At 35.3% G+C, this 23,005-nt stretch overlaps 3 protein-coding genes across 4 annotated transcripts in view; 2 read left to right on the top strand and 1 right to left on the bottom strand.

The window, feature by feature from the left end:
- Positions 1-5,094: 5,094 nt before the first annotated feature.
- LOC104898571 (aspartic proteinase 36) lies at positions 5,095-10,530 on the top strand. Its single transcript, XM_010685664.3, has 10 exons — positions 5,095-5,639; positions 6,000-6,129; positions 6,221-6,471; positions 6,574-6,801; positions 8,132-8,294; positions 8,504-8,577; positions 8,676-8,772; positions 8,876-8,939; positions 9,864-9,935; positions 10,016-10,530. Exons 1-10 carry the CDS (start codon positions 5,353-5,355, stop codon positions 10,174-10,176), a joined length of 1,527 nt encoding a protein of 508 aa, XP_010683966.2. The 5' UTR covers positions 5,095-5,352; the 3' UTR covers positions 10,177-10,530.
- Positions 10,531-12,601: 2,071 nt separating this feature from the next.
- Positions 12,602-16,969, top strand: LOC104898569 (splicing factor Cactin). Of its 2 annotated transcripts, none has more exons than XM_010685663.4 (8): positions 12,602-13,439; positions 13,579-13,674; positions 15,080-15,364; positions 15,476-15,608; positions 15,702-15,844; positions 15,947-16,129; positions 16,233-16,499; positions 16,646-16,969. In XM_010685663.4, the coding sequence occupies exons 1-8, from the start codon at positions 12,693-12,695 to the stop codon at positions 16,763-16,765; spliced, it is 1,974 nt and encodes a 657-aa protein (XP_010683965.2). In that variant the 5' UTR covers positions 12,602-12,692; the 3' UTR covers positions 16,766-16,969. The 2 variants fall into 2 exon arrangements, with proteins under 2 accessions (XP_010683965.2, XP_019106327.2); XM_019250782.3 differs by having other exon boundaries at positions 15,693-15,844.
- A 1,207-nt stretch (positions 16,970-18,176) lies between these two features.
- Positions 18,177-23,005, bottom strand: part of LOC104898567 (peptidyl-prolyl cis-trans isomerase FKBP16-4, chloroplastic) — a 53,440-nt gene continuing 48,611 nt past the window's right edge. Inside the window, exon 9 of the mRNA XM_057396221.1 lies at positions 18,177-18,387. Coding sequence (XP_057252204.1) covers positions 18,331-18,387 — 57 coding nt within the window. The 3' untranslated portion in view covers positions 18,177-18,330. The remainder of the gene's footprint in view (positions 18,388-23,005) is intronic.

Raw genomic sequence — 23,005 nt, 5'->3', positions numbered from 1 at the left:
AGCAGTTCATGTTGGAAGCACAAAAAGATGGTTTTGATATCAGATTAATCAATCAGCCAGCACAGTCACCAGATATGAATGTGTTAGATCTTGGTTTTTTTAATGCAATTCAAACCTTAAAAGATCAAATAGCACCTAGGAGTGTGAAACAGTTGGTGAAGGCAGTGAACAAGGCATTTGACAACTATGATCCTAAGCTATGCAATCACATTTGGTTAACTCTACAACAAGTGATGAAGGAGACTCTAATAGTTAAGGGTAACAACAATTACCACATACCACATATGGGGAAGAAATCACTTGAGAGGAGGGGTGAGTTACCAACAAGTATTGTCATTAGCCCACAATTAGTAGAAGAGAGCAGAAAATGGGCAGAAGAAGGTCATCTTGAAGATGATCAAGAAGAAGCAAACTATGGGGATGAAGATTCAGATGATGGTTTGGGATATATAAAGCAAAAACAGCAAGCAATGGGCATTTGAAGGCCAATTTTTTGGGCATTAGAGTGCAAGAACATTTTGTAAGTAAAATACAACATATATAGGTTGTTAAACATTTTGTATATGTAGTTAAAAACATTTTGTACTAAATCTTACATTTATAATATGTAAACATGTTGGGTTATGTTAAGTTAAAAAAAAGAAAACACTTGATATAACATCCATAAAAAAACAGTTAGTAAAAATAAAAGTTCAAGTTTAGTTAGGTTTACAAAAACTGTAGTGCAAAAAACAGTTAGTAAAAATAAAAGTTCATGTGAGGTTAAGAACAAAAAACAGGGTATCATTGTATCAAACAAATGATCGAGAAAAAAAGAAAATCAAATTGAACATTGTTTCACAAAAATTCAATTAGATTTCATTTTTTTCTCGATCATATTTAAGACAAAATGATAATGAAGGCCAATTTCAATAAAAACACAGATCAAGGCATGATTTAAGTTCCTCTCAGGGAGTCCCCACTCATCCATATTACTCAACACATGCTATTAAAACAGAGGAAAAGTTGAAAAGAAGAGCACAAAAAATTGGTGGCAACATGAGTATACTGGTCTTAAAAGGCATAATGTCCTTAGTATAAATCATCTGACCTCATTCATCATTGAGGAACATAGTGCACCTCTCATGTAAACTTTTATATGTCATTAAAACTAAATTGGACAGCCAAACAAAAACCAAAATATAACACAAATGCCTCATCAATTCTTTATACTACAATTCTATTCATTTTACCACTGATTAAATGCAAAATGGAGTAACAATTTGGATGTAACATCCTATTTCATCATAGAGGATCACACCAACACACACACAAATAAAGGCAAATGAACATATTATAACAAAATATCATATAAACAGAACTAATCAAGGGTAAATGCACAAGTTTTAACAAATCAAGGCAAAATATCATATAAACAGAACAATTAAGGCTTAATGAACATGTTTTAACAAATCAAGGCAAAATATCATATAAACAGAACAATTCAAGGATTAAATGAACATGTTTTAACAAATCAAGGCAAAATATCATATAAACAGAACAATTAAGGCAAAATGCAACATATTTAACAAATCAAGGCAAATATCATATAAACAGAACAAGATAGCTAAATGAACATGTTTTAACAAATCAAGGCAAAATATCATATAAACAGAACAATCAAGGTAAAATGAATGTTTTAACAAATCAAGGCAAAATATCATATAAACAGAACAATCAAGGCTAAATGAACATGTTTTAACAAATCAAGGCAAAATATCATATAAAACGAACAATCAAGGTAAATGAACATGTTTTAACAGATCAAGTGAAAATATCATATAAACAGAACAATCAAGGCTAAATGAACATGTTTTAACAGATCAAGTGAAAATATCATATAAACAGAACAATCAAGGCTAAAATGAACATGTTTTAACGAATCAAGGCAAAATATCATATAAACAGAACAATCAAGGCTAAAATGAACATGTTTTAACAATCAAGTGAAAATATCATATAAACAGAACAATCAAGGCTAAAATGAACATGTTTTAACAGTCAAGGCAAATATCATATAAACAGAACAATCAAGGCTAAAATGAACATGTTTAACAATCAAGTGAAAATATCATATAAACAGAACAATCAAGGCTAAATGAACATGTTTTAACAGATCAAGGAAAATATCATATAAACAGAACAACTCAAGGCAAAATGAACATGTTTTAACAGATCAAGGCAAAATATCATATAAACAGAACAACTCAAGGCTTAAATGAACATGTTTTAACATATCAAGTGAATAATCATATAAACAGAACAACTCAAGGCTTAAATGAACATGTTTTAACAGATTAAGTGAAAATATCATATAAACAGAACAACTCAAGGCAAAATAAACAGAAATTAAACAAATCAAGGCAAAATAAACAGAAATTAAACAAATCAAGGCAAAATAAACAAGTTTTTAAACAGATCGAGGCATAAACAACATGCGTATAAACAAATCGAGGCTAAAACATGAAAAAAACACAAAAACCTAAACATGCAATCTAATCAAACGCAACCCCACAGGCAAAGCATGTTAAAAAAACTTCCTAAAATTTTAAAAACAAAGATTTAAGTTAAGGAGTGGACCGATCTGAGTCAAAATTTGAAAGGGGACTCTCCGAAACCATTTCGAGATGGTTTTTATACCAAGAGAGGTAAGCTCGCCATGATTTAAAGCCTTCCGGAGGTGGATCTTCCAAGTTTTCAGGTTTTTTGCCCTCAAATACACCACCAAATTGAAGATCTGGTGGTTTTCTTGAAGGCGCGCCACAAGACCAACAAAACGAACCAAAATCCAAGGATTTTTTTGCAACCCTAGAATTTTTAGCCTCCGCATCTAACTCGTCCATCAAATCAAAGAGCCGTTTCTTTGATTTCGGAGTTAACTCATCCATGAACTACCCAAAATCACTCAAAATACCCAAGAAACAGGGGACTCGTTTCTGAAATCACTCCAAAATGACAAAATCTAGGTTTATAATGATCGCAGAAAAGAGTAGATAATTAATCTACTGTATTTTTCAACAATTTTGGAGTAAAAAACCCTAGATCTGAGGGTTTGAAGAAGAAGAAGAGAGAGGAAAGTGACAGTCAGAAGGAGAGAGAGAGTCAGAAGGAGAGAGAAGAAAATGACGGAAGTTATGAGATTAGGGTTTTGGAGGGAGTAGTTATAGGGGGGTTGGGGTAGGGTTAAATGGAGGGAGTGGGGTAATAAATAGAGTTAGGTGGGTTGGGTAGGTTTAGGGAATTTGATTAAGTGGGCTAATTTTTTGGGCTGAACTTTTGGATGTTTGTTTTATTATCATTTGTAGTAATGTTGGCAAATGTAGCAAATAATAAGAGACACACCTAAATGGCAAAATGTAGCAAATAAAAAAAGACGGAGGGAGTAGATATCAACTTTTCACACAATTCGCCCCAAATCAATATACTCATCCGTGTCGTTTTGATTGCAACAAAGGAATATTATATATCTCACAAATAATACCCTTTTGTTACATTTAAAACGAAGTGAGGGAAGTATATATATAAATGAGGAACTTTTCGGGAGCATAGAGCGCGCCACGTAAAATTACCATGTCATTATATTTTATGCGTATAATCTACAAGGGTAAAAATCAATATGTTGGATAATGTAATTTCTCGACAAGTTAGAAACAAACTTTTTACAACTATTATACTGGATAAATAATACTCCCTCCGTCTCATTTTAATCTACACACTTACACTTTTCATGCATGTCAATGCAAAACTTTGAGGACATATATCTTTAGTTTTGTATTTGTAAAAAATATAAAAAGTACATATTAATAAAATACATGTTATGATGAATTTAACAAGATCCCACATGACTATATTTTCATCAGCGTATAAATCACAAATGATGGTCAAAGTAAAATTTGTAAATAGTGTAAAATGTCAAAGTGTGTAGATTAAAATGAAACGGAGGGAGTATTAAGTAGATTGATTAGCTTGTGTGATTCTGGAATCTTGAGAATCTTGTTAATTTGGTCGATACATAAGAAGGTTGTGATTACTGGATCCTTATGAAAGAAAGATTGCACCTTTCTTGCTCTTGATTTCTTAAAAAAATACTAAGGATAGAAAATGAAAGATGTTGATGCTTTGTTATTTTATCTTCGCCCGAATTGGAAGATATTGGATTGATTGATACGCTGCATGTGGCAAGATACTAAATTGTTCTCTTCTTTAGCGTGGCCGGCCGGGGCTTTCGGGTCACATAAAAGCTTGAGAAGGGGGTGTGCACACTATAGGTGATTGGCCATTGATATTATTGGTAAACCGGTCAGGGCTCCCAGGTTACATTATGATAGACCGGCCGGGCTCTCGGGTCTATCATTTGCTATTTAGTGGGTTGGATGGGGCTCTAAGGATCCATTCTGACTTTCTCTTTGGATTATTTGAAGTAAAGTGTGATTAATGAAATGTTCTTCGATCTTGATAATAATTGATATTTACTCCACGTCTTGTTTTTAATTATCAAAGATGAATTACTCGTGAGTATGGACTCAATGAATCGTTATTAATATCTTAAGATACTCAAATATTGTGACCTTATCACTCAATTACTTTGTGATTTCTCTTCTCTCCTTCTTGCGAAAAAAATTATCTCTTTTCTCCTAACACAATTATTTTTATTGCTTATTCCTTTTATGGGATCCAACTCTTATCACTAAAAACTTGCACTCCTTTCCCATCAAAAAAAAAAAAAAAATTCCACTCTTTCAAGTTTCACCACCACCACCCACAAATTTCTTATACCCATATTTATTCAGATTTCAGACTTTCAGTCAAGAAATGAAGGCGTGTGTATAAACAATATCCAAATTTCTCCTAATCATCGTCATCTTTCAAACTTTTAATTATAATACTAAATTCCATATTTTTCACATAACACAAGATTTCTATGTCTCCTCTCTAACATAGTCGAAAGGAAAGCAATAAAAACTCAATTATACCCTCCACAGATACACGTGTCTTCCTATAAAAACAACTTCACAAAGGGCATTCACGTCTTTTCATTAGTCATCTCTACAAAGACCAGAGTTGACCCCACACTATATTTTTCCAACGTAAACTCCCTTTGAAAGAACATACTTAAGTAAGAAGACCAACAACATTTGTCACACAAACAAAACAAAACAAAACAAAACAAGAAAAGAGAAAGCAAAAAAATGGAAGTAAAGAAAAGTTTAAACAAGTTCTGGGTTTAATTTGCGCCATTAAAACTTCAAACAAACAAAAAAAAAAAACAAATTCACACAGAAGTTAAACTTATTTAGTAAGAGAAATTGTGGGATGTTTCTAGAACCACCGGTTACGGCGGCGATTATGCTTTTAATCGCCGCCGTGATTTTTCCAGCGACGGTTAATTCCACAAGTTTTCCGGCAAGTATTCTCCGACTTGAGAGAGCTTTTCCGGTGAATGAGAAGGTAGAGATGGAAGTTCTTCGTGCACGAGACGCGGCACGCCACGCAAGAATCTTGCAAAGTGGCAGCAGAGGCGGCGGCGGTGGAGGTGGAGGTGGGGTTGGTGGGGTGGTTGATTTTGTTGTTCAGGGTACCTCTGATCCTTACCTTGTTGGGTAATTCAATTTTCTCTTCTTGAATTAATTCTTGTGCTTTATTTATTTTTTAGTGTTTTGTGATGTGAATTTGGGGTTTTTGTGTGTTGTTTTTTAGTGGGTTGGTGAAGAATTATGAGGTTTCTTTTGCTGTTTTTTTTTGATTTAGTATGTTGAATTTTACCATTTTAGCTTTGAATTTTGGTGGAGAGTGTGAACTTAGAACTGTAGTTTGTACTTTGTTTTGGTTAATCTAAGATGAAGAAAGGGAGAATTTCATTGTGTGATTTTGCATTTAGCATTTGTAATTCTATTGATTAATGTCTTTTTTGTTTTGTTTGCTGATTTAATTTTATGTTGTGTGGTGTTGGGATGAGATAGGTTGTATTTTACTAGAGTCAGATTGGGAAACCCTCCCAGGGAATACAATGTGCAGATCGACACCGGAAGCGATATATTGTGGATTAATTGCAATTCGTGTAATGACTGTCCACGGACGAGTGGCCTTGGGGTAATGTTTTCTTGCTCATTGTTGCGTGTTAGTAGAGCTTGTTTTTTCGATTTGATTGGTGCTCATTTTGATTTGTGTTGAATGCTAATAGGTTGAGCTGAATTTTTATGATACCACTGGCTCCTCAACTGCTAACATGGTTTCGTGTTCGGACCCAATATGTACTAATTTGGTCCCGACGACATCGTCTCAGTGCTCAGCTGAGACTAACCGGTGTGGTTACTCGTTCCAATATGGTGATGGAAGTGGGACATCAGGGTTTTATGTATCTGATATGTTTTACTTTGATATGATCCTCGGGAACTCTATGGTTGTTAACTCATCTGCTTCTATTGTTTTCGGGTGCGCATTGATATCCTGTTTGAATTTGTTTGTGATTTGCAAAATTTTTGTCGAGGATATTATGTCTTAATTTCAAGTCGTTGGTTTTATTTTTCGGTGCAGCTGCAGCACCTATCAATCTGGGGATTTGACCAAGTCTGATCGTGCTATTGATGGGATCTTTGGTTTTGGTCAGCAGGGCTTGTCTGTTGTATCCCAATTATCTTCGAGAGGGATCACACCTCGGTCATTTTCCCATTGTTTGAAAGGAGAGGGAAATGGTGGGGGTATTCTGGTCCTTGGCGAGATTTTGGACCCACGTCTTGTGTACAGTCCACTTGTGCCATCACAGTATGCTCTTTTGTCTTTTCTTTATTAAGAAAAAGCTTACTTGGGAGTTCTCCTAATTATTATCTTTCTTGCATTATTCTCCTTCTTTTGATGTGTTTAACAGTCCATTATAGGAAAGTGTATTTCAGTGTTTTACAATCAAAACCGCAGTTATCTGTGGGATGCGCCCATTAGGTTGTCTTGTTCTTGTTTTTTTCATTTGAGGTATAATGTTAAAAAAAGAAGGGCCTAAATCCTGTTGAATTAGGAAAGTGATAAAAAATTATTGTTAATGAAGAATGAATTAGAGAAAAACGTTAGTTGAAGTCCTCCTAATATGCACAAATAACAAATTAACATCACATTTCGTATATCCTTGGATGAACTCCTCTGGCATGAAACATTTTTTGCAGTGTTTCAGTAACTCAGAATGTAGCCTACTTTCTCGTTTTTGTAGTGTAATCGACATTACTTCCTTGATTGGGTGTTATCTGCTCTGGATCTTCATCAACCTTCACCCTAACCATGTCTTGCCTGCACCTTTTCCTTTCTGATCTTTGATGCTCCCTCAAGTCCTGCTGACAATTGACAACAGTGAACTTCATTAAACTAAATCTATGAACAATGTGTCTTCATGAGCAGCCAGTTGATGGGCAAATCTTAATCTGATTTTCTTGTCAACATTTGATTTCTGGAAGGAGAAAGGACAAAAAAATAGAAGAATTAGTCATGAAGCACGCTATATTTCATAATAGTGTATTCCTTTTTTTATTTTTATAAATAATAGTATTAGATTAATCCTGTTGAAGAAATTTTATTTTATATTTGTTAACTATTAAGGAAATTACTTGCTAAAAAGCGGGCTTCCTAAAGTTGTTACATTCTAGATGCTTTTCTCAGACTGGTCCTGTATAATGTCCATTAATTTTCTGCTATATGAAAGAAGAATCACCTTTGTTTTTCCATCAAGTATCTGGCAGATTTTATAATATTCACATTCTTCATAAAGTGGCATACTTACCAGGAATAAATGGCCAGTCATCACATGTAGCCTTCTATGATTCTCTTTGCCTAGGCAGATTTTGTTTTTCCCAGGTCAGATCCTCGTTGCCTTGACATGTCCACAGTTTCCATCAGTGTCAATGAGAATGCTATAGTGTGGCTTAAGAACACTGGAATTGTTAGGATGGCCAAAACTTTGCTCCATTGTCTTCACAGATCTTGTAGAGAATAATCTTTCTTCCATTTTTGGTACCATACAAGTTGGCCATATCGACTATTTAGTCTTTAGCCTCAGTTTTTTTATATGTCAGCTTTCTTGTTAATTGACTCTACATCCAAATACTTTCAGGCCTCATTATAATTTGGATCTGCAGAGCATTGCAGTCAATGGCCGATTGTTGCCAATTGATCAGTCGGTGTTTACAACATCAAACAACCGAGGGACAATTATCGACTCTGGAACAACATTGGCATATCTGGTCGAAGAAGCTTACAATCCTTTCGTTGCAGCAGTTAGTCTTTTGTGTCAAATTTGTTTTCAGTATTTTTTTGGTATAACAAAGATGGAATTACTGCAACATTGTTCAGTTCATAGTTAAATGAAAAGGGGGAGGGGAGATAACTCAAATTTTGAAACTTCTGTCTTCTTTCTTGATTCTAGACATTTAATGGAGCTAATGGATCTGGTCTCCGTATTCTGATTATCTTATAATATGTGCAGGTAACTGGTGCAGTTTCACAATCTACGAAACCTCTTTTTTTTAAAGGAAACCAGTGTTACATGGTTTATGCTAGGTCTGTTTATTCGTTGGCTCATGGATCTTTCAACTTTTCTTCGTAAAGTTGTGAGTATTGGTTTGAAGCTCTGAATATGATTTGATCTCTGTTTTTAGTGCAAGTGATATATTTCCATCTGTGAGCTTGAACTTTGCGGGTGGTGCTTCCATGGTATTGAGACCAGAAGAATACCTTGTACATATGGGTTTTGTCGTGAGTCATTCAGCCTTAATTGTGTGGAAATTTGGACTTCTTTTATATTTTTTTATGCGTGTATCATCAGCATGACGATTCGTGCCATTTGCTAATAAAACAGGATGGTGCTGCGCTATGGTGCATGGGTTTTCAGAAAGTTGACCAAGGAGTAACAATCTTAGGAGGTTAGTCACTTACATGTTTGATGTTACTATCGTTCTTATTAAAGACGAATAAGGACCGTCAAAATTGATGAAAATAGTTCTACATGCAATCACCTGGTAAGAGCAGCGGGATTGGCTTAATTTGGTAGAAAAATTGCAATTGGGTGTTTCTTTTTATGCTGGGGTGGGCTGAGTGGTCGGCACTTGTAACCAAGGAGAAGAAACGGGTAATGTAGCAGTTGTGTTTTAATCTATTAACAATGTCCGACCAGCAAACCTTGTAATGTTAGTGGAGGCTAGTCAGACATTAAAGACCATTTACTCCTCTTTTGTTCTTTGGTTATCTAGACATGGGGTCAAGGATCAAGCACGATTGTCATTTTGAAGGCTAATTTGTCTTCTTAAAAGACTTCCATATGCATGTGCTCTAATTAGTTCAAGTATCTAAGAAGGTTATTTAAGTTGAATGTGGAGCTGGATAGCAGAGTTTAGCAACTCTAAAAAAACGACGATTGCTTGATTCTCTCCGTCGGCCAACTCTAGAGAGATATAAGGGTATGCTACATTGGTAAGAAACAAAAAGGAAGTTTTGAAGCCTAGAATTTGCACTTAAACTTTGTCATTAATTATGTTGACCATATGCTTCAACCCATGTTGCCCATAGTCTTCATTTTACCTTAGACCCCGTGTGAGATCCTCGACACTCTGACTTGGATGTGGACACTTCGACACCATTTTGAGCCACAAACATGAAAATTTTATTGTTTAGCGGAGTCGGACACATGTACATGTACTCGTGTCCCAAATCCGAGTAACATAGCTTAATACTAACTATCCGAGCAACAAAGATCTGCATATCTTTTATTCAGCAGCATCTTTTCTTGTTTCTTTTGAATTGTGCGACTCTGCTGAACTGTAATTGATTATAAACTTGGGCTGGTGCAGACCTCGTTCTGAAGGATAAGATCTTTGTTTATGATCTAGCTCATCAGAGAATTGGATGGGCTAACTATGACTGTAAGTTCCAAACAGAATTGAGTCTTGATTCTTTTTATAGAAGATATCTCACTGATGTATTTGTGATCTTTGTTTTTCAGGTTCCTTGTCTGTTAATGTCTCGGTTACATTTGGCAGGGACGAATTCATTAATGCAGGGCAACTAAGCGTTAGCAGCTCATCCAAAAATTTTCTCCTTGGTCTAATACCTCCGCTCTTTGAGGCTCTTATTGCACAGATTATAGCCTTTCTGATCTTGTAGCTAACCTTCCTTCCATTTCAGATTAATTATTACCCAATCTTTTGCTTTGTCAATTGTTATTACCATTGATTGGCAATGCATGGTAGTTTTCTCTAAGATAAATTTGTAACTTTCCTGTTCTTTGGTACGTCGCGTGCATGCGCCCCGGATCACTGGTTTGAAGACTGGAGGTCTGGAGCAGTGCTAGGAATGTAAATTATCAGGTGTTGTAGAATTAGGATTACGGCTGTTGAAGTAGAATACAGTCATCTTATTCGAGTTTCAGGAGATTTGCTCCAGAAATAGAGGGAAACAACTTGTATTGTTTTTTACTTTTTTTTGTGTCTAATTATAGCTGCGAAGCGATTGTGTATACTCTTTTTTTTTTTTTTTAGAAGTGTTCATATTTGAAATGTCATTTGGCGCTGTTTGCATTCAATTTACTAAGGACTCGGGTTACTGTTGGAATTCAATTCCTATGAGAAGTTTTATTTCATGGGAAGTAAATACCTTTTTCCATTTCCTAAAGTGGCTTTGGGTGTTTGGTTGAGTATAGGAATTTGTAATTGACAAAAGAATTTCTAATTACTAAGGGGATGGTGATTAATTTCCTACATTTCTTAGGAATTTCTATTTTCTTGGAAATTCTATTTTCATATCAAAATACTTTATTTTCTACTTCCTAAGAAATACAAATTCCAGTGGAATTTAAGGTGAATCAAACGACCTCTAAATGACGAACCTATTTGTTACTCTCTAGAGTTCAACGAAAGAAATGTTATTTCAGACGTGTTTGGATCCTCTAGAGTTGTAAAATAACTCTACAAGGTAGAGTTTGAGCAATATCAAACATTTAATAAAAAAAAAATCAATGGTTCATATATTTTCTTTCCAAAATTTTTCCTATTTTATCTCATCAAAATCTACCTCTTTTTTGTCCCCTTTTACCAATACACGCTATTGATTTTAAAATGTATGGTTCATATACAAGTATACAACTATATCTTGTAGACTTTTATTAAAACTCTAGAGGATTCGAACTCGTAAGACTGAGATTTTGAAAGATAATATGTTTAATCATATAAGTTAAACCTATGATAAAATGCTATAGTCACATACATTACACTATAGTTATAACTATTAATATATTTTTCTAAAAGAAAAACTAAATAATGTCTTATTATTCATCTAGTTAAATACTTTATATTTTTATGAGTTGTAAAATTATATTGTAAATGGATCTTATTTTGAAGTATATTTCAAGTACTATCAAATGGTGAAAAATTATAATGTTTTGGATTAGGTAGAAATTTTTTTATTCAATTTTATATAATATAATAATTTAGTTTGTTTATTCAAAATGAAACTCTAATTGCTCGTTATCCAAAATTCCTTTTATGTATTTAAATATATATAAGACTCTATATTTTAAAATATTTATAATAAAAATTAATGACATGGCAATCCTACGCGGCGCTCTCTATTTCATAAGTTGTAGAACTATATTGTAAATGAATCTTATTTCAGAGCATATTTCGAACACTATCCAATGGAACAAAAATTATAATATTCTGAATTACGTAGCAAAAGTTGTACACAATTTATATATATTTAGGTTGTTCATGCAAAATCAAACTCTAATTTTAGCTTATCTAGAACTCTTTATGCGTATGTATTTACATATATGTAGAACTCTATTTTTGTAAAAGTTTAAAATAAAATTTGATGACATGCGCGCTCTATGCTCCCAAATTTTTTTTTTCTTTAAATATAGGGGGTGTTTGGCGATTAGAGTTTTGGAGCAAAAAGAGAGGTTTGGACCACTTTTAAAGTTTTGACTAGTTAAAAACTCTAAAAGGGTGTTTGGTAAAAGAGAGTTTTAGAGAGAGTTTTGGAATGAAAACTCTCAAAATGAAAAAAAACTCTCAAAATTAGGAGTTTTTTTAGAGGATTAGGTAGAAATATGTTTAATGACTTTTTTGCCCTTAATAATAATACTACACATATGTATTAAAATGTCTATAAATGTCATTTTACACAAACAAATGGCAATAAGCTTTTAGTAATCAGTTAACTTTTACCAAACACATTTATAAAAAAAGTTGTCAAATCAGCAGTCAAATCTACTGAAAAAAAGTTAAAACTCTAAAAGCAAACTCTAGACTCTAACAGCTAAACTCTATTTGCCAAACAGGGCCATATACTTCCTCCATTTCATAATACTCGCTACACTTTCTATTGTGGGAAGTTTCACATTACTTATTATACTTCTTTTTTGATCAATAAACTCTCTCTATCTCTCTCTTCTCACATAAGTCTATTTTCTTTTTATTCTCTATATCTCTCTTTTTGCCTAAAAGTCAGTGAATTGAGAAGTATAACTAGTAATATGAATCGGAGACGTCAAGTAGTGACCTATAAAACCTCAAACATATCACATACCGCCATTCTTTATTTCTTCCACTTGCAAAAGTAGTTTCTCGCTAACTACGCTAAGGTTTTGAGCTTCAATCTCCCAACTTTTTTCCAAACCAAACATGGGGAGACACGAGAGAAGCAAGAGTAGTCGATCAGAGAAACCCTCCTCCTCTCGCAAAACCAAACGCCGACGGTCCAACGACGATTCCGACTCAGCCGATTCACCTTCCGAGTCCGATTACTCCTCAGATTCCTCCCGCAACCGCCGCCATCGTCGCCGGAGACGAGAATCATCGCCGGAATCCTCCGATTCCGGCGACACCAGAAGTAAGAGCAAGCGAAAAAAGGTTTCGGAAGAAGAGATAAAAGAGTACCTCGCTAAAAAGGCACAGAAGAAGGCAATGAGAGTAGCGAAGAAGATGAAAACTCAGACGGTTTCCGGTTACTCAAACGATTCAAATCCTTTCGGAGACTCGAACCTGAATGAGAAGTTTGTTTGGAGGAAGAAAATTGAGAAGGATGTAATTCATGGAGTTCCGTTGGATGAGTACACTGTGAAGGCGGAGAAGAAGAGGCAGAAGGAAAGGATGGCGGAGATTGAGAAAGTTAAGAAGAGGAGAGAAGAGAGAGCGTTGGAGAAGGCGCAAAGAGAAGAGGAGATGATGTTGTTGCAGAGAGAAAGAGCTAGAGCTGAAGCTGATGATTTTGAGAAGAAAGAGGAGGAGTTTCATTTTGATCAGAGTAAGGTTAGGTCTAGGATTCGATTGCTCGAAGGTCGAACTAAGCCAATTGATGTTCTTACTAAATATCTTGATGATTCGGATGAATTCGATGTCGAATTGGATGAGCCTTACATGGTCTTCAAGGTAACGATTTCTTTGTTTTATTTCTGTTTTCGAGCAATTTGAATTGTCTCTGCAATATTTGTGTGTTGATTTTCGCTTGTTTGATTGAATTTGTTCCGGTTTTGGAAGTGTTGTTTTTTGATATGCTGGATTTATGCAGGGTTTGACTGTTAAAGAAATTGAGGAGCTTCATGATGATATAAAACTGCATCTTGGTCTAGATAGGGCAACGCCAACTCATGTGGAGTATTGGGAGGTAAATACTTTACTCTTACTAATTAGAATTTTCTGCATTTTTTATGTGAAGTAATAAGTGTCTTATAGAGCTGTGCCTATTTTCAAACTTTGATGAACGACTATTGTTCAGTATATAATCCTAAATATTGCGTATCAAATAACAAATGTTGTATATGAAAGTTCACCATCTTATATAACTTTCATAACTGATTTTCATATACATCTTTTATGATTCTATATACAATAAATATGGTTCAATATACAACATTTGTGGTTGAATATGCAACAAATAGTTGTTCTGAGCATAATTTCATCCAGACCGTTTCAGAATGAGGAAATTTCCTGGGTCTTATATGGTAGTGCTGGTAGCTTATAGAATTTGTTCGCTTGAAGCGGAAAAAAGAAACAAAAATAAAAGAAGCTTCGCATAAGAGTGGTGCTTGTTTCATAATTGTTTTGAACAGTTTTTTGTTGATAACATGTTTTTGAAGAGGACTTTTTTTTATTTTTATAATAAGAATAATATGTCTTTTATGCTTAATATCTTTATATTGATTTGTCTTAATTCAACCCTTTATTCAATTACCAACTTCAACAATCCTCATTGAGGAATGTTTCCGTGGCTTGCAAATTGGGCTTGACATATTTGTTGAAACCTTGTTATGTTAGAGTTTTGAACATTTGTTAGTGATTAAAGCGAGTGTAAAACTTATCATATATGTGAATAAAGTTGTTTCAATGTGCTAAACAGTTTCAATGATGAATATAATGACTGATTCAGAAAATCGATGGTTATAACTGATCTTGTGGCATGAGTTAAAACATGTTATGAAATAATATTACACAGAATGACAAGTTGAAAACCTATTATGAAATGGCCTGTATGTAATGCAATGGCTTTGTCACAATTCCATTGCTTAGGAACATGAACCATCACTCAACGGGGTTTCTAGACATTAGGTGTTTGTTATCACCAGCCCAACTTGTTGGTGGATTCCTCTAGAAATCAGCCTGTATGCCAAGGAAGTAGAGAATTTTTCCCAAGCTCTTGTTTGAATGCTTTGAAATTATCTATTGGGCTTCAATTTCTGCTCAGTTACATCCTAAGTGCCCCACCTTGCTTGTTGGCTAGCCTTTATGAACCCTTGGCGGATGTGAGGTACCTTCCCTTATGTCATAGTTCCTTACAGCTTTTGTCTTATACTGATTTGATTCTTGAATCATGTCTCCTGTCCGCTTTGCTCATCTTCTTATCAATGTGCTGAGCACTAGACTCTTATGCTACTCACGTCTGGTAAAGCAGTAGTGTAGAGGGGATATGGAGGAGTTATCCTGGTTGTTATTCCTTATAGGCTATTTGATATTAATGCTTGGACTATTGAGGCACACTTAATTGACTCACCTATCGCTGTATGATTTGGCAGGCATTGATGGTGGTTTGCGAGTGGGAGTTGGGTGAAGCTAGGAGAAAAGATGCAATTGATCGAGCTAGAGTGCGTGGGGAGCAACCTCCTGCTGAGTTACTTGCTGAAGAAAGAGGTCTGCATTCGAGCATTGAGACAGATGTCAGAAATTTCCTGGAAGGCAAGAGTTACAAAGATTTGGTTGCACTACAAGCACAAATTGAGTCAGAGATGCGATCCGGGAAAGCCAAGGTGGTTGAGTATTGGGAAGCTGTAGTTAAACGGCTTCACATTTACAAGGCAAAGGTGTGTATGCCAGGTTGTTTGGCACTTCATTGCTTAATTTTAAAGCTTTGAGTCTATTTTTTGAAAACAGTGAACAGTCTCTCAGTTGAAATTAATTGCCAATATGTGCAGGCTTGTCTTAAGGAAATCCACGCCAAGATGCTAAGGAAACATTTGCACCGCCTTGAACAGCCTCTCCAAGATGAAATGATGAAGTCTGAGGAGGAGAAGATAGAAGAGGACGAAAGTGAGGAAGAAGCTGAAGGTATGATTTCATTCCTGAGTGTTAATTTTTTCTTTCCCGTAATTGAGGATAATTTGCTCTAGCATAGCTGGCTGAATCATTTAGTTTGTCTAGATGTTAGAGCATTATCTCCAGAACCCATCACATATGAAGAAGCTCAGGAGTCGGAAGCGGAGGATGGTTCATTTTCTCCAGAGCTCTTACATGGTGAAGACAATGAAGAAGCAATTGATCCTGATGAGGACAGGGTTATATTAGTAAGTTTTCTGATGTTGTGATCTAGTATTATTTAACTCTTTATTATGTTGATTATGCTTTTCCCTTTTTGTGTATTTACACTAAAGTTACTGCATTAACAGGAGAAGAAGCGTTTAGCTGTATTGGAGGAACAACAAAAGAGGCTGAAGGAAGCAATGGTTTCAGCAAAACCACGTGCTCAGCCGGAGGATGACTTTGAGGTTAGGGCGAAAAAACTTATGGGATCCATGGAGGATGGTGACGTGGTTTTTGGCTCTGGTGCTGAAGTCAATCTGGATTCACAGGTATCGTACGTTGGGTGCTTTGGCAATGTTATTGCCCTTTTGCTTCCAGTATTGCAATTCAAGGTTCCTTGAGTAAGAGACTAATTAGCTGTTGTTGTTACAGGTTTATTGGTGGCATGACAAATATCGCCCAAGAAAGCCGAAGTATTTTAACCGAGTTCATACTGGTTATGAATGGAACAAGTATAATCAGACACATTATGACCATGATAACCCTCCTCCTAAGATTGTCCAAGGCTACAAGTTCAATATTTTCTACCCAGACCTTGTTGATAAAATTAAGGCTCCTACGTACTTTATTGAGAAAGATGGCGACAGCAGTGAGACCTGTATTATTCGGTTCCACGCTGGCCCTCCTTATGAAGACATAGTATGTATCTGATCTCCTTTTATATTCCTTCATTTTCTCTCCTGTCCTAGTGTCTTGAAAATTTACCTCTTATCGCTGGTATTTGAAGTTTATTTCTTAATACTACCAAGAACTTGTCAACTCATGTCTTTGATTTTCACTTGCAGGCCTTCCGGATTGTTAATAAAGAGTGGGAGTATTCCCATAAAAAAGGTTACAAATGCACCTTTGAAAGAGGCATCCTACATGTGTATTTCAACTTTAAGCGGTATCGTTATCGGAGGTGAAGATATCGCTGCTGTTCATGTGCTATGTTATTACAACTTGACCTGCTTGAATCTGGTCCAGAGATGGGTAAAATTGACTGCTAGAGGAATTGTATATAAATCAACAAATTTTGTTTTAATTGTAACTCTAGTTGAATAGTGTACTCTTCTTTCATCGATACACATGATGCTAATTTATTATTTAGTACCTGTTACATTCTTTTAGTATTCGTTTTCCTTCTAGTTCTGATGTGAGATGATGAAGTGATTTATTTAGAAGTTCTATGGTGAAGTTTTGTATTCTCATTAAAAGTTTTTGAAAGAAAAAAAGTAAGTCAAGCAAGGGGGTTGGGGGGAGGAGTGGAAGACAAAATTAGCAGTGCTCAGGAAAGAGGGTAAGGTTTATAAGTTATTCCATCCGGTCTTTATTAGTTTATCCGTTTTGACTTTTGATACTATTCACATAGATGACTTTGACTATCTCTTATAATTTGTATTTAAGGAAAAAGTCTATTCACGTGAGATCTTGTTAGATTCGTCTCACTGTGTATTATCCAAATATCAACTTTTTGTAATTTTTGCTTATCGAAAATTAGAGATATTAAGGTTCAAATGAGTGTCTCAGTAAATGTGTACTAAAGAAAGGGGTAACTAATAAAGTCTAGAGGGAGTATGTGGTAATCATTTGTAGAGTTCCAAATAAGAGATTGCCTTCCTAGCTCTTCTTTAGAATCGGAGTGGATCTTGTTCTTGTTTATACTAACCATGTTTTATGCATGCTTATTATGTCAATTATCAGAGAATCATTGTAAGAAGAGCACCAACATTAAAATTATCAAATTATTTGATTCAACACGGTATTTAACACACCTATTTTGTACCTAGTATCACTTAGATTGGTACTAAATGCTCTTGCGTTTGTTACCAAAAAGAAAGGTCAAAATAAAAACAAAAGTTCAATGGTATCCAAACCTTTTCCAGATGATACTGATGCTAAAATGGTACAGTTTGTGAGAAATTTGGATATTAATAGAAGGTTTGATTTTATTTCTGGAAGTTGTGTTTCCTTTTGTGGTACGAAGTGCATTTGGTACCCATCTGAGAGCAATTTGAAATCGCAAAAACCTCTTCATTATCAAATAGATATCGCATTTTACACGGAGGGCTTCCCTGCTCTCTCTACAACATAAATTGTGACATTTCCTCAAGGTTTTATGAAGGATTCACTGATTCTATTAGAATCAGTATCCGTTTACACCAGTTGTGTCCTTCCCATCTTCTATCCACCACCAGATTAGGGTATATGTTCGCAATTATAAGTTAGCAGTTTAGCACATGAGTCCACTTACAACTTAGGAGATGTTTTTCAATATATGCATGATTGTGTCCTACAAGTACTTTCTAGCATGCTATATGAAACTTTTCGAACTCGGAACATGAACAAATACTCCTTATTCAGTTAGTTGTAGATGTATTTTCAGAATATCGAATTACAAATTTACAACAAATGGATAAAATTGGAAGATTCTTAATCTACAAGCTAAGAAAGAATATATGTGAGATTTTCACTTTTCCTACCACAGCAACTAAGATATTGCATACCCAAATGGACTTTGCTTGATGGATAATGGTTCCACATCCAGCTGCACAAATAGGAGTAAAGATTATGATTTCCATTTACAGTGCCGGAGAAAAGGAAATTGATACTACTTGTCTGAAAATTTTCTTGAAATGAAGAACATGAGAAAGAAGAGAAGCACATGAAGAAAATAGATGTGGGTGTGGAGACTATTTAGAAAGTGCAAAAGAGCAAACGGAGAAGTAGCAATTGCACACCCTGTTCCACATGTATAGATTTATCGTAAAAGAATACAAAGTGGTTGTCGAGACTACTTAAAATGTGCAAAGGAGGGAAATTTACATATAGAAAAGTCACAAGTTGCTTGTTACCCATGAATCCATCATCAGTAGTGAGATCTTTTTAGAAGTCTATCGCGGCATTTGGAGGGAGGGATTTCTTGGACTCCTTTGCTTCCATATGCTAGTTGAGAAGGAACTATCAACAATCGCTGCATATTTTAAGTAGTGAGCTCCACAGTTAGGAAAGAGGAAATGGAGGCTAATAAAACTTGGCATAAGGGAAACCTTTGTTGTGCAAAGAGATTCTGCAAAATCACAAAGGATCTAAACCCTTAAGAACTGTGCCCCGTTCTGACTGGCCAATATCAAAGCCGTAAGGCTGCAAACATGAAAAAAGGTCCACATTAACCAAGAAAAACAAGAAAGAGTCTAGAAATTGAGAATACATTAGATGCTGAATATTTCCAGCACCTGCAGAAATACAATAGCTTTCAGGTATATGCTGATGCATACAGTTAAGTAATGGGAACAGAAAGGAACTTAATATTCAGGCGGAACTGTCAGCGAAACATGAATCCTTAATAGCACAGATTCAGGAATCAGGAAGCACATGAAACCAATGTAATGTAAATTCATGTACAGCAATAGAATGAAAATGTTGTTGTAATCACAAGTGGGGTAAATATGAACTTTGATAGATTGAGATTAGTCACTGAACTTGCGGATGGAAGCAGTGCTTGCAACTTTTATGCCCGAAGAACCTGGCTGGTAGCTTCAAAATATTTTCTGAGATGGTACTTCGCTCATATGTTGGTCAAGCTTATTGGAAACAGAACAGTTAGTCGTGTTCGTGTATATTAATTGAGGAAGTTTGATTTTGTAGGTAGGACCGATGAATATTACAGAATTTAAATACAGATACAACTCTGCAAAACAAGAGGCTTTAGTTCTCTACAGGCAAGCACTTCTGAATCCTGCTCCAATATCTTGTTACCTGATGTTTGCGTCTATTATGGTCTATTTTACTTATTTGTTGCTTTCAGTTTTTTCTATGGATTGCTCTAAATCCTCAATCTGCTAACATTAAGCTCATGGAATACTTTTTGGTAATTTGGTAATTTCTGCTGTTTGTGAACGAGGGAGGGGGAGTAGGGGACAAATCAATTACAGGAGCTTCTAATTAAGCTTAGTTCATCAGCCCTGAATCTAGGTATAATGTTTGGAATTCAATCCCTCATGTATTTTCATTGTCTTTTCTGTTTGCCGTGCTTGGTCCTCCATATTCCTGTATCATCTTTATCTTCTCCGTTATCTCCTCTCCCATCTCTCCTCTCTCCTCTCTTTGCTGGCATTTCCGAAAATAGGTGTCTTTGCTCTATTTTATAAGTATTTTGTCATGCGAAAATCTCAATCGGCGTCCATTTCACCTAATAAGGGCGGGAATGGAATCCGATTGGGTGTAAGAACACGAAAAAAGCACAAAAAACTTGATGCATTTGTGAGGATGAATATACTCGAAATTATAGGGTGTCGAATGAGGGTACTAGTGGAGGAGGACATTTGGGAGGTGACACTGAGACTTAGAGGAGAGAGAAAATTGAGGTTAGAGGAGAGAGAAAATGGAGAGAGAGAAGTCGAGGGTTTTGGAGGGAAGTGGAAAAGGGTTGAGACTTTTGTTAAGTATGACGTCATAATCAGGCTCATTTGGCCTGAAAATGAAATTGGGCTGCAACTTAAAGGTACCTTGATTTTATAAGGCTGCAATTGGAGAGTTTGAAATGAATAGGCTGCAGTTAACCCTAGCCTCCCCTCTCCTTTTCTCTCTCTAAAACCCTAGCCTCCCTTACCCCTTCTTCATCAATTAGGGGGCTGCCATGGATGTTTTCATCCATGGTAAGCCCCTTTTTCCCTTTTATTTTCAGTTTTTAGTTCATTTCCTTGTTTTGTTCAATAAATTAGTATCTCTTTATGAGATTTTCTCAAACCCTTTTATGGGGTTTTTAGTTTCTGTTTTGGAAATCTCCTTCTCCCTATGGGAGTTGTGAGTATGGTTCTTTTGTTTTTAGGTATGAGAAATTATTCTCATGGGTTGAAGTTTGATATTCAACATGAAGAATTAGGGTTTCACAACTTCTGTAAAATTATGGAAGACTATTGGAGTACGTTCATCCCAAAATTTCCGCATCTGCAGATCGTATGCCGAACCAGAGCGAACTCACAGATTGCATTGCTTCAGATGAAGATTTTTATTAAGGCAAAATTAAGTCAAATCTGCGACGTTTATATTTTTAGGGTGATATGTATTTCTATTAGAATTTTATGTTTTTCAGAAATGACTTGTAAGTGCCGTTTGGCGAAATATTAATGAAATCCCTTTTCTTTCTTTCAAAAAAAAAAAAAAAAAAAATAGGCTGCAGTTAACAAACTCGCTATTATAAAAGGTTGTAATTGGCGAAAGATCCAAAATAAAATTATGTATTTTAGTTAGGACGGATCAATGGGTAGGATCTGAGTATTTGAGAAGTGGATCCTTTATATACCTTATCCACCAATATTAAGACCCATACCTATTCTTACCTAGAGGGTCCAAAAAATTACGGCACGTACCCTTAAATTAGGGTAGGGTCTAGGCGAGTTCGAGGAGGGTCCTGGACCCATTGTCATCTCTATACATATATATACTAATCACCATACATTTTTCTTTTATTAAAGAAAATAAACTTTTTAGTTTTAGAGAGTGACTAAACTCAATTATGTATACGTGATCTGATCACATGCTTTGAATACCCCTCCTACAAGAGTCAACATTTTTCCAACTAAGCTACATGATATCCACTAAGGACATGTTCTCTTCGTCATAAAACAACTGAACTGATTGCAATTGAACTGAACTGAATGGAACTGAACTGAATTAAATTATAACTAATAGAAATGATAATTGGAGCTGAACTAAATTGAACAGAACTGATTGCAACTTAACTGAACTAAATTGAACTCAACTGATTGCAACTGAATTGAATTGAACTGAAATTAAGTTGGGGAAAATAGGCCCTAAAAGAAAATAATTCTTCTTTTAGAAGACTAAAACAAAATAATTTTGGTACACTACTTGATCATTTTTGAGATCATAGAATACGAGTGATCCTTAACAGAAAATAATTATCTAACCGGTGTCGTAAATGTAACAGATACTCTTACCGTTCCTTACAATCAACGATTGGTAATTACACAGGCTCTAAAAATATTTTTTTTGGTGTTAAAGAGCAACTAAGCGCAATAATGTAGACGAATTCAGAATCTCAAGTCTTAAGTACCATTTGTCCACTCCACAAGATTAGTCTTTACTCTTTACCAACTAAAATATTAGATGATATCCACTCTTTACCAACTAAAGTATTAGATGTTACCAAAGAAAAGACACAAGTTTTTAGAATCACCTATCGCTATTTAGTATTTACAAGATCAATTAGTAACATGCATGCATGTATAGCAAATGACAAATAAACTTTTGAGTAGACTAGAACTGCACCAATTTATATCATTCTTCTTCCTCATCAGAAATTAATCCTGGCAACTGAGCTATGATCTCTTCATCAGTGGTGTAGTACCACTCAAATTCGAAGCAAATCGGTAGACGATCAATACGATCCGGATCAGATGAAGATGGAAGATTTGCCATGCACATATTCACCAAAGAGGCCAAATTATGCTTCATGTCCACATTCTTGTGCGTTACTCCGAAATCTCTTATGTTATGCCACCAATAAGTATAGCATAGCTTTTGGTTACAATTACAGTGTTCTTTTTGGAATCTCTGCTCTAATTTTTGACACAAGTCCTGCATTTCAAAAGGGTATATTTATTTTACTACTACTCATCACTCAATGCGTTTATGCCATAATAAATGTTTCAACATGGAAAGTAGAATACAATAGGGATTAAGCACTAGTTGATAATTATATTTCATACAAGTCACACATAATCTTAATGCATTGTCAGTTTAGTTTACCACTGGAATATATGTAGGAAGTATATAGATCGGTTTACATGACAATACCATAATTAGAACTTACTGAACTTGTGTCCATAATCTAAAAATTAAAAAGCAGGTGTATGATATATGGGAGAACCTCCACGAAGTCGTGACAATAACCGCCTACATGTAAATAAGACGGAAGGGTGCTCCAGATCAGGCCATCCACATCAACAACTGCTGGAGTTTCTGTGAATCCGTTTTCTAGAATCTCTAGTTCTATGTTAATATCGTTGGGTTGGCAAGTCTTTCCACATGCTTCAAGATAAAAGTCAGCCTTGCAAAAAGTAAACAAATTACATACAAGTGAATAACTTAATTGTATACCTGCAAAAGTTAATTAAGAAATCGAGTATTTTGAATTACCC

Source organism: Beta vulgaris, chromosome 7 (assembly GCF_026745355.1).
Source record: "Beta vulgaris subsp. vulgaris cultivar EL10 chromosome 7, EL10.2, whole genome shotgun sequence".
NCBI classification, from domain to species: domain Eukaryota; kingdom Viridiplantae; phylum Streptophyta; class Magnoliopsida; order Caryophyllales; family Amaranthaceae; genus Beta; species Beta vulgaris.
This window is presented reverse-complemented; position numbering and strand designations above follow the sequence as displayed.

What these genes read in the sequence shown, in the direction of transcription:
- LOC104898569 (XM_019250782.3), top strand. Translation starts at nt 12,693, where the DNA reads ATGGGGAGACACGAGAGAAGCAAGAGTAGTCGATCAGAGAAACCCTCC. An exon ending in AGCCTTACATGGTCTTCAAG is followed by an intron (nt 13,440 to 13,578) that starts GTAACGATTTCT and finishes GGATTTATGCAG; the next exon opens with GGTTTGACTGTTAAAGAAAT. An exon ending in AAGTCAATCTGGATTCACAG is followed by an intron (nt 16,130 to 16,232) that starts GTATCGTACGTT and finishes TTGTTGTTACAG; the next exon opens with GTTTATTGGTGGCATGACAA.
- LOC104898571 (XM_010685664.3), top strand. Translation starts at nt 5,353, where the DNA reads ATGTTTCTAGAACCACCGGTTACGGCGGCGATTATGCTTTTAATCGCC. An exon ending in CACGGACGAGTGGCCTTGGG is followed by an intron (nt 6,130 to 6,220) that starts GTAATGTTTTCT and finishes GAATGCTAATAG; the next exon opens with GTTGAGCTGAATTTTTATGA. An exon ending in AGTCCACTTGTGCCATCACA is followed by an intron (nt 6,802 to 8,131) that starts GTATGCTCTTTT and finishes AAATACTTTCAG; the next exon opens with GCCTCATTATAATTTGGATC.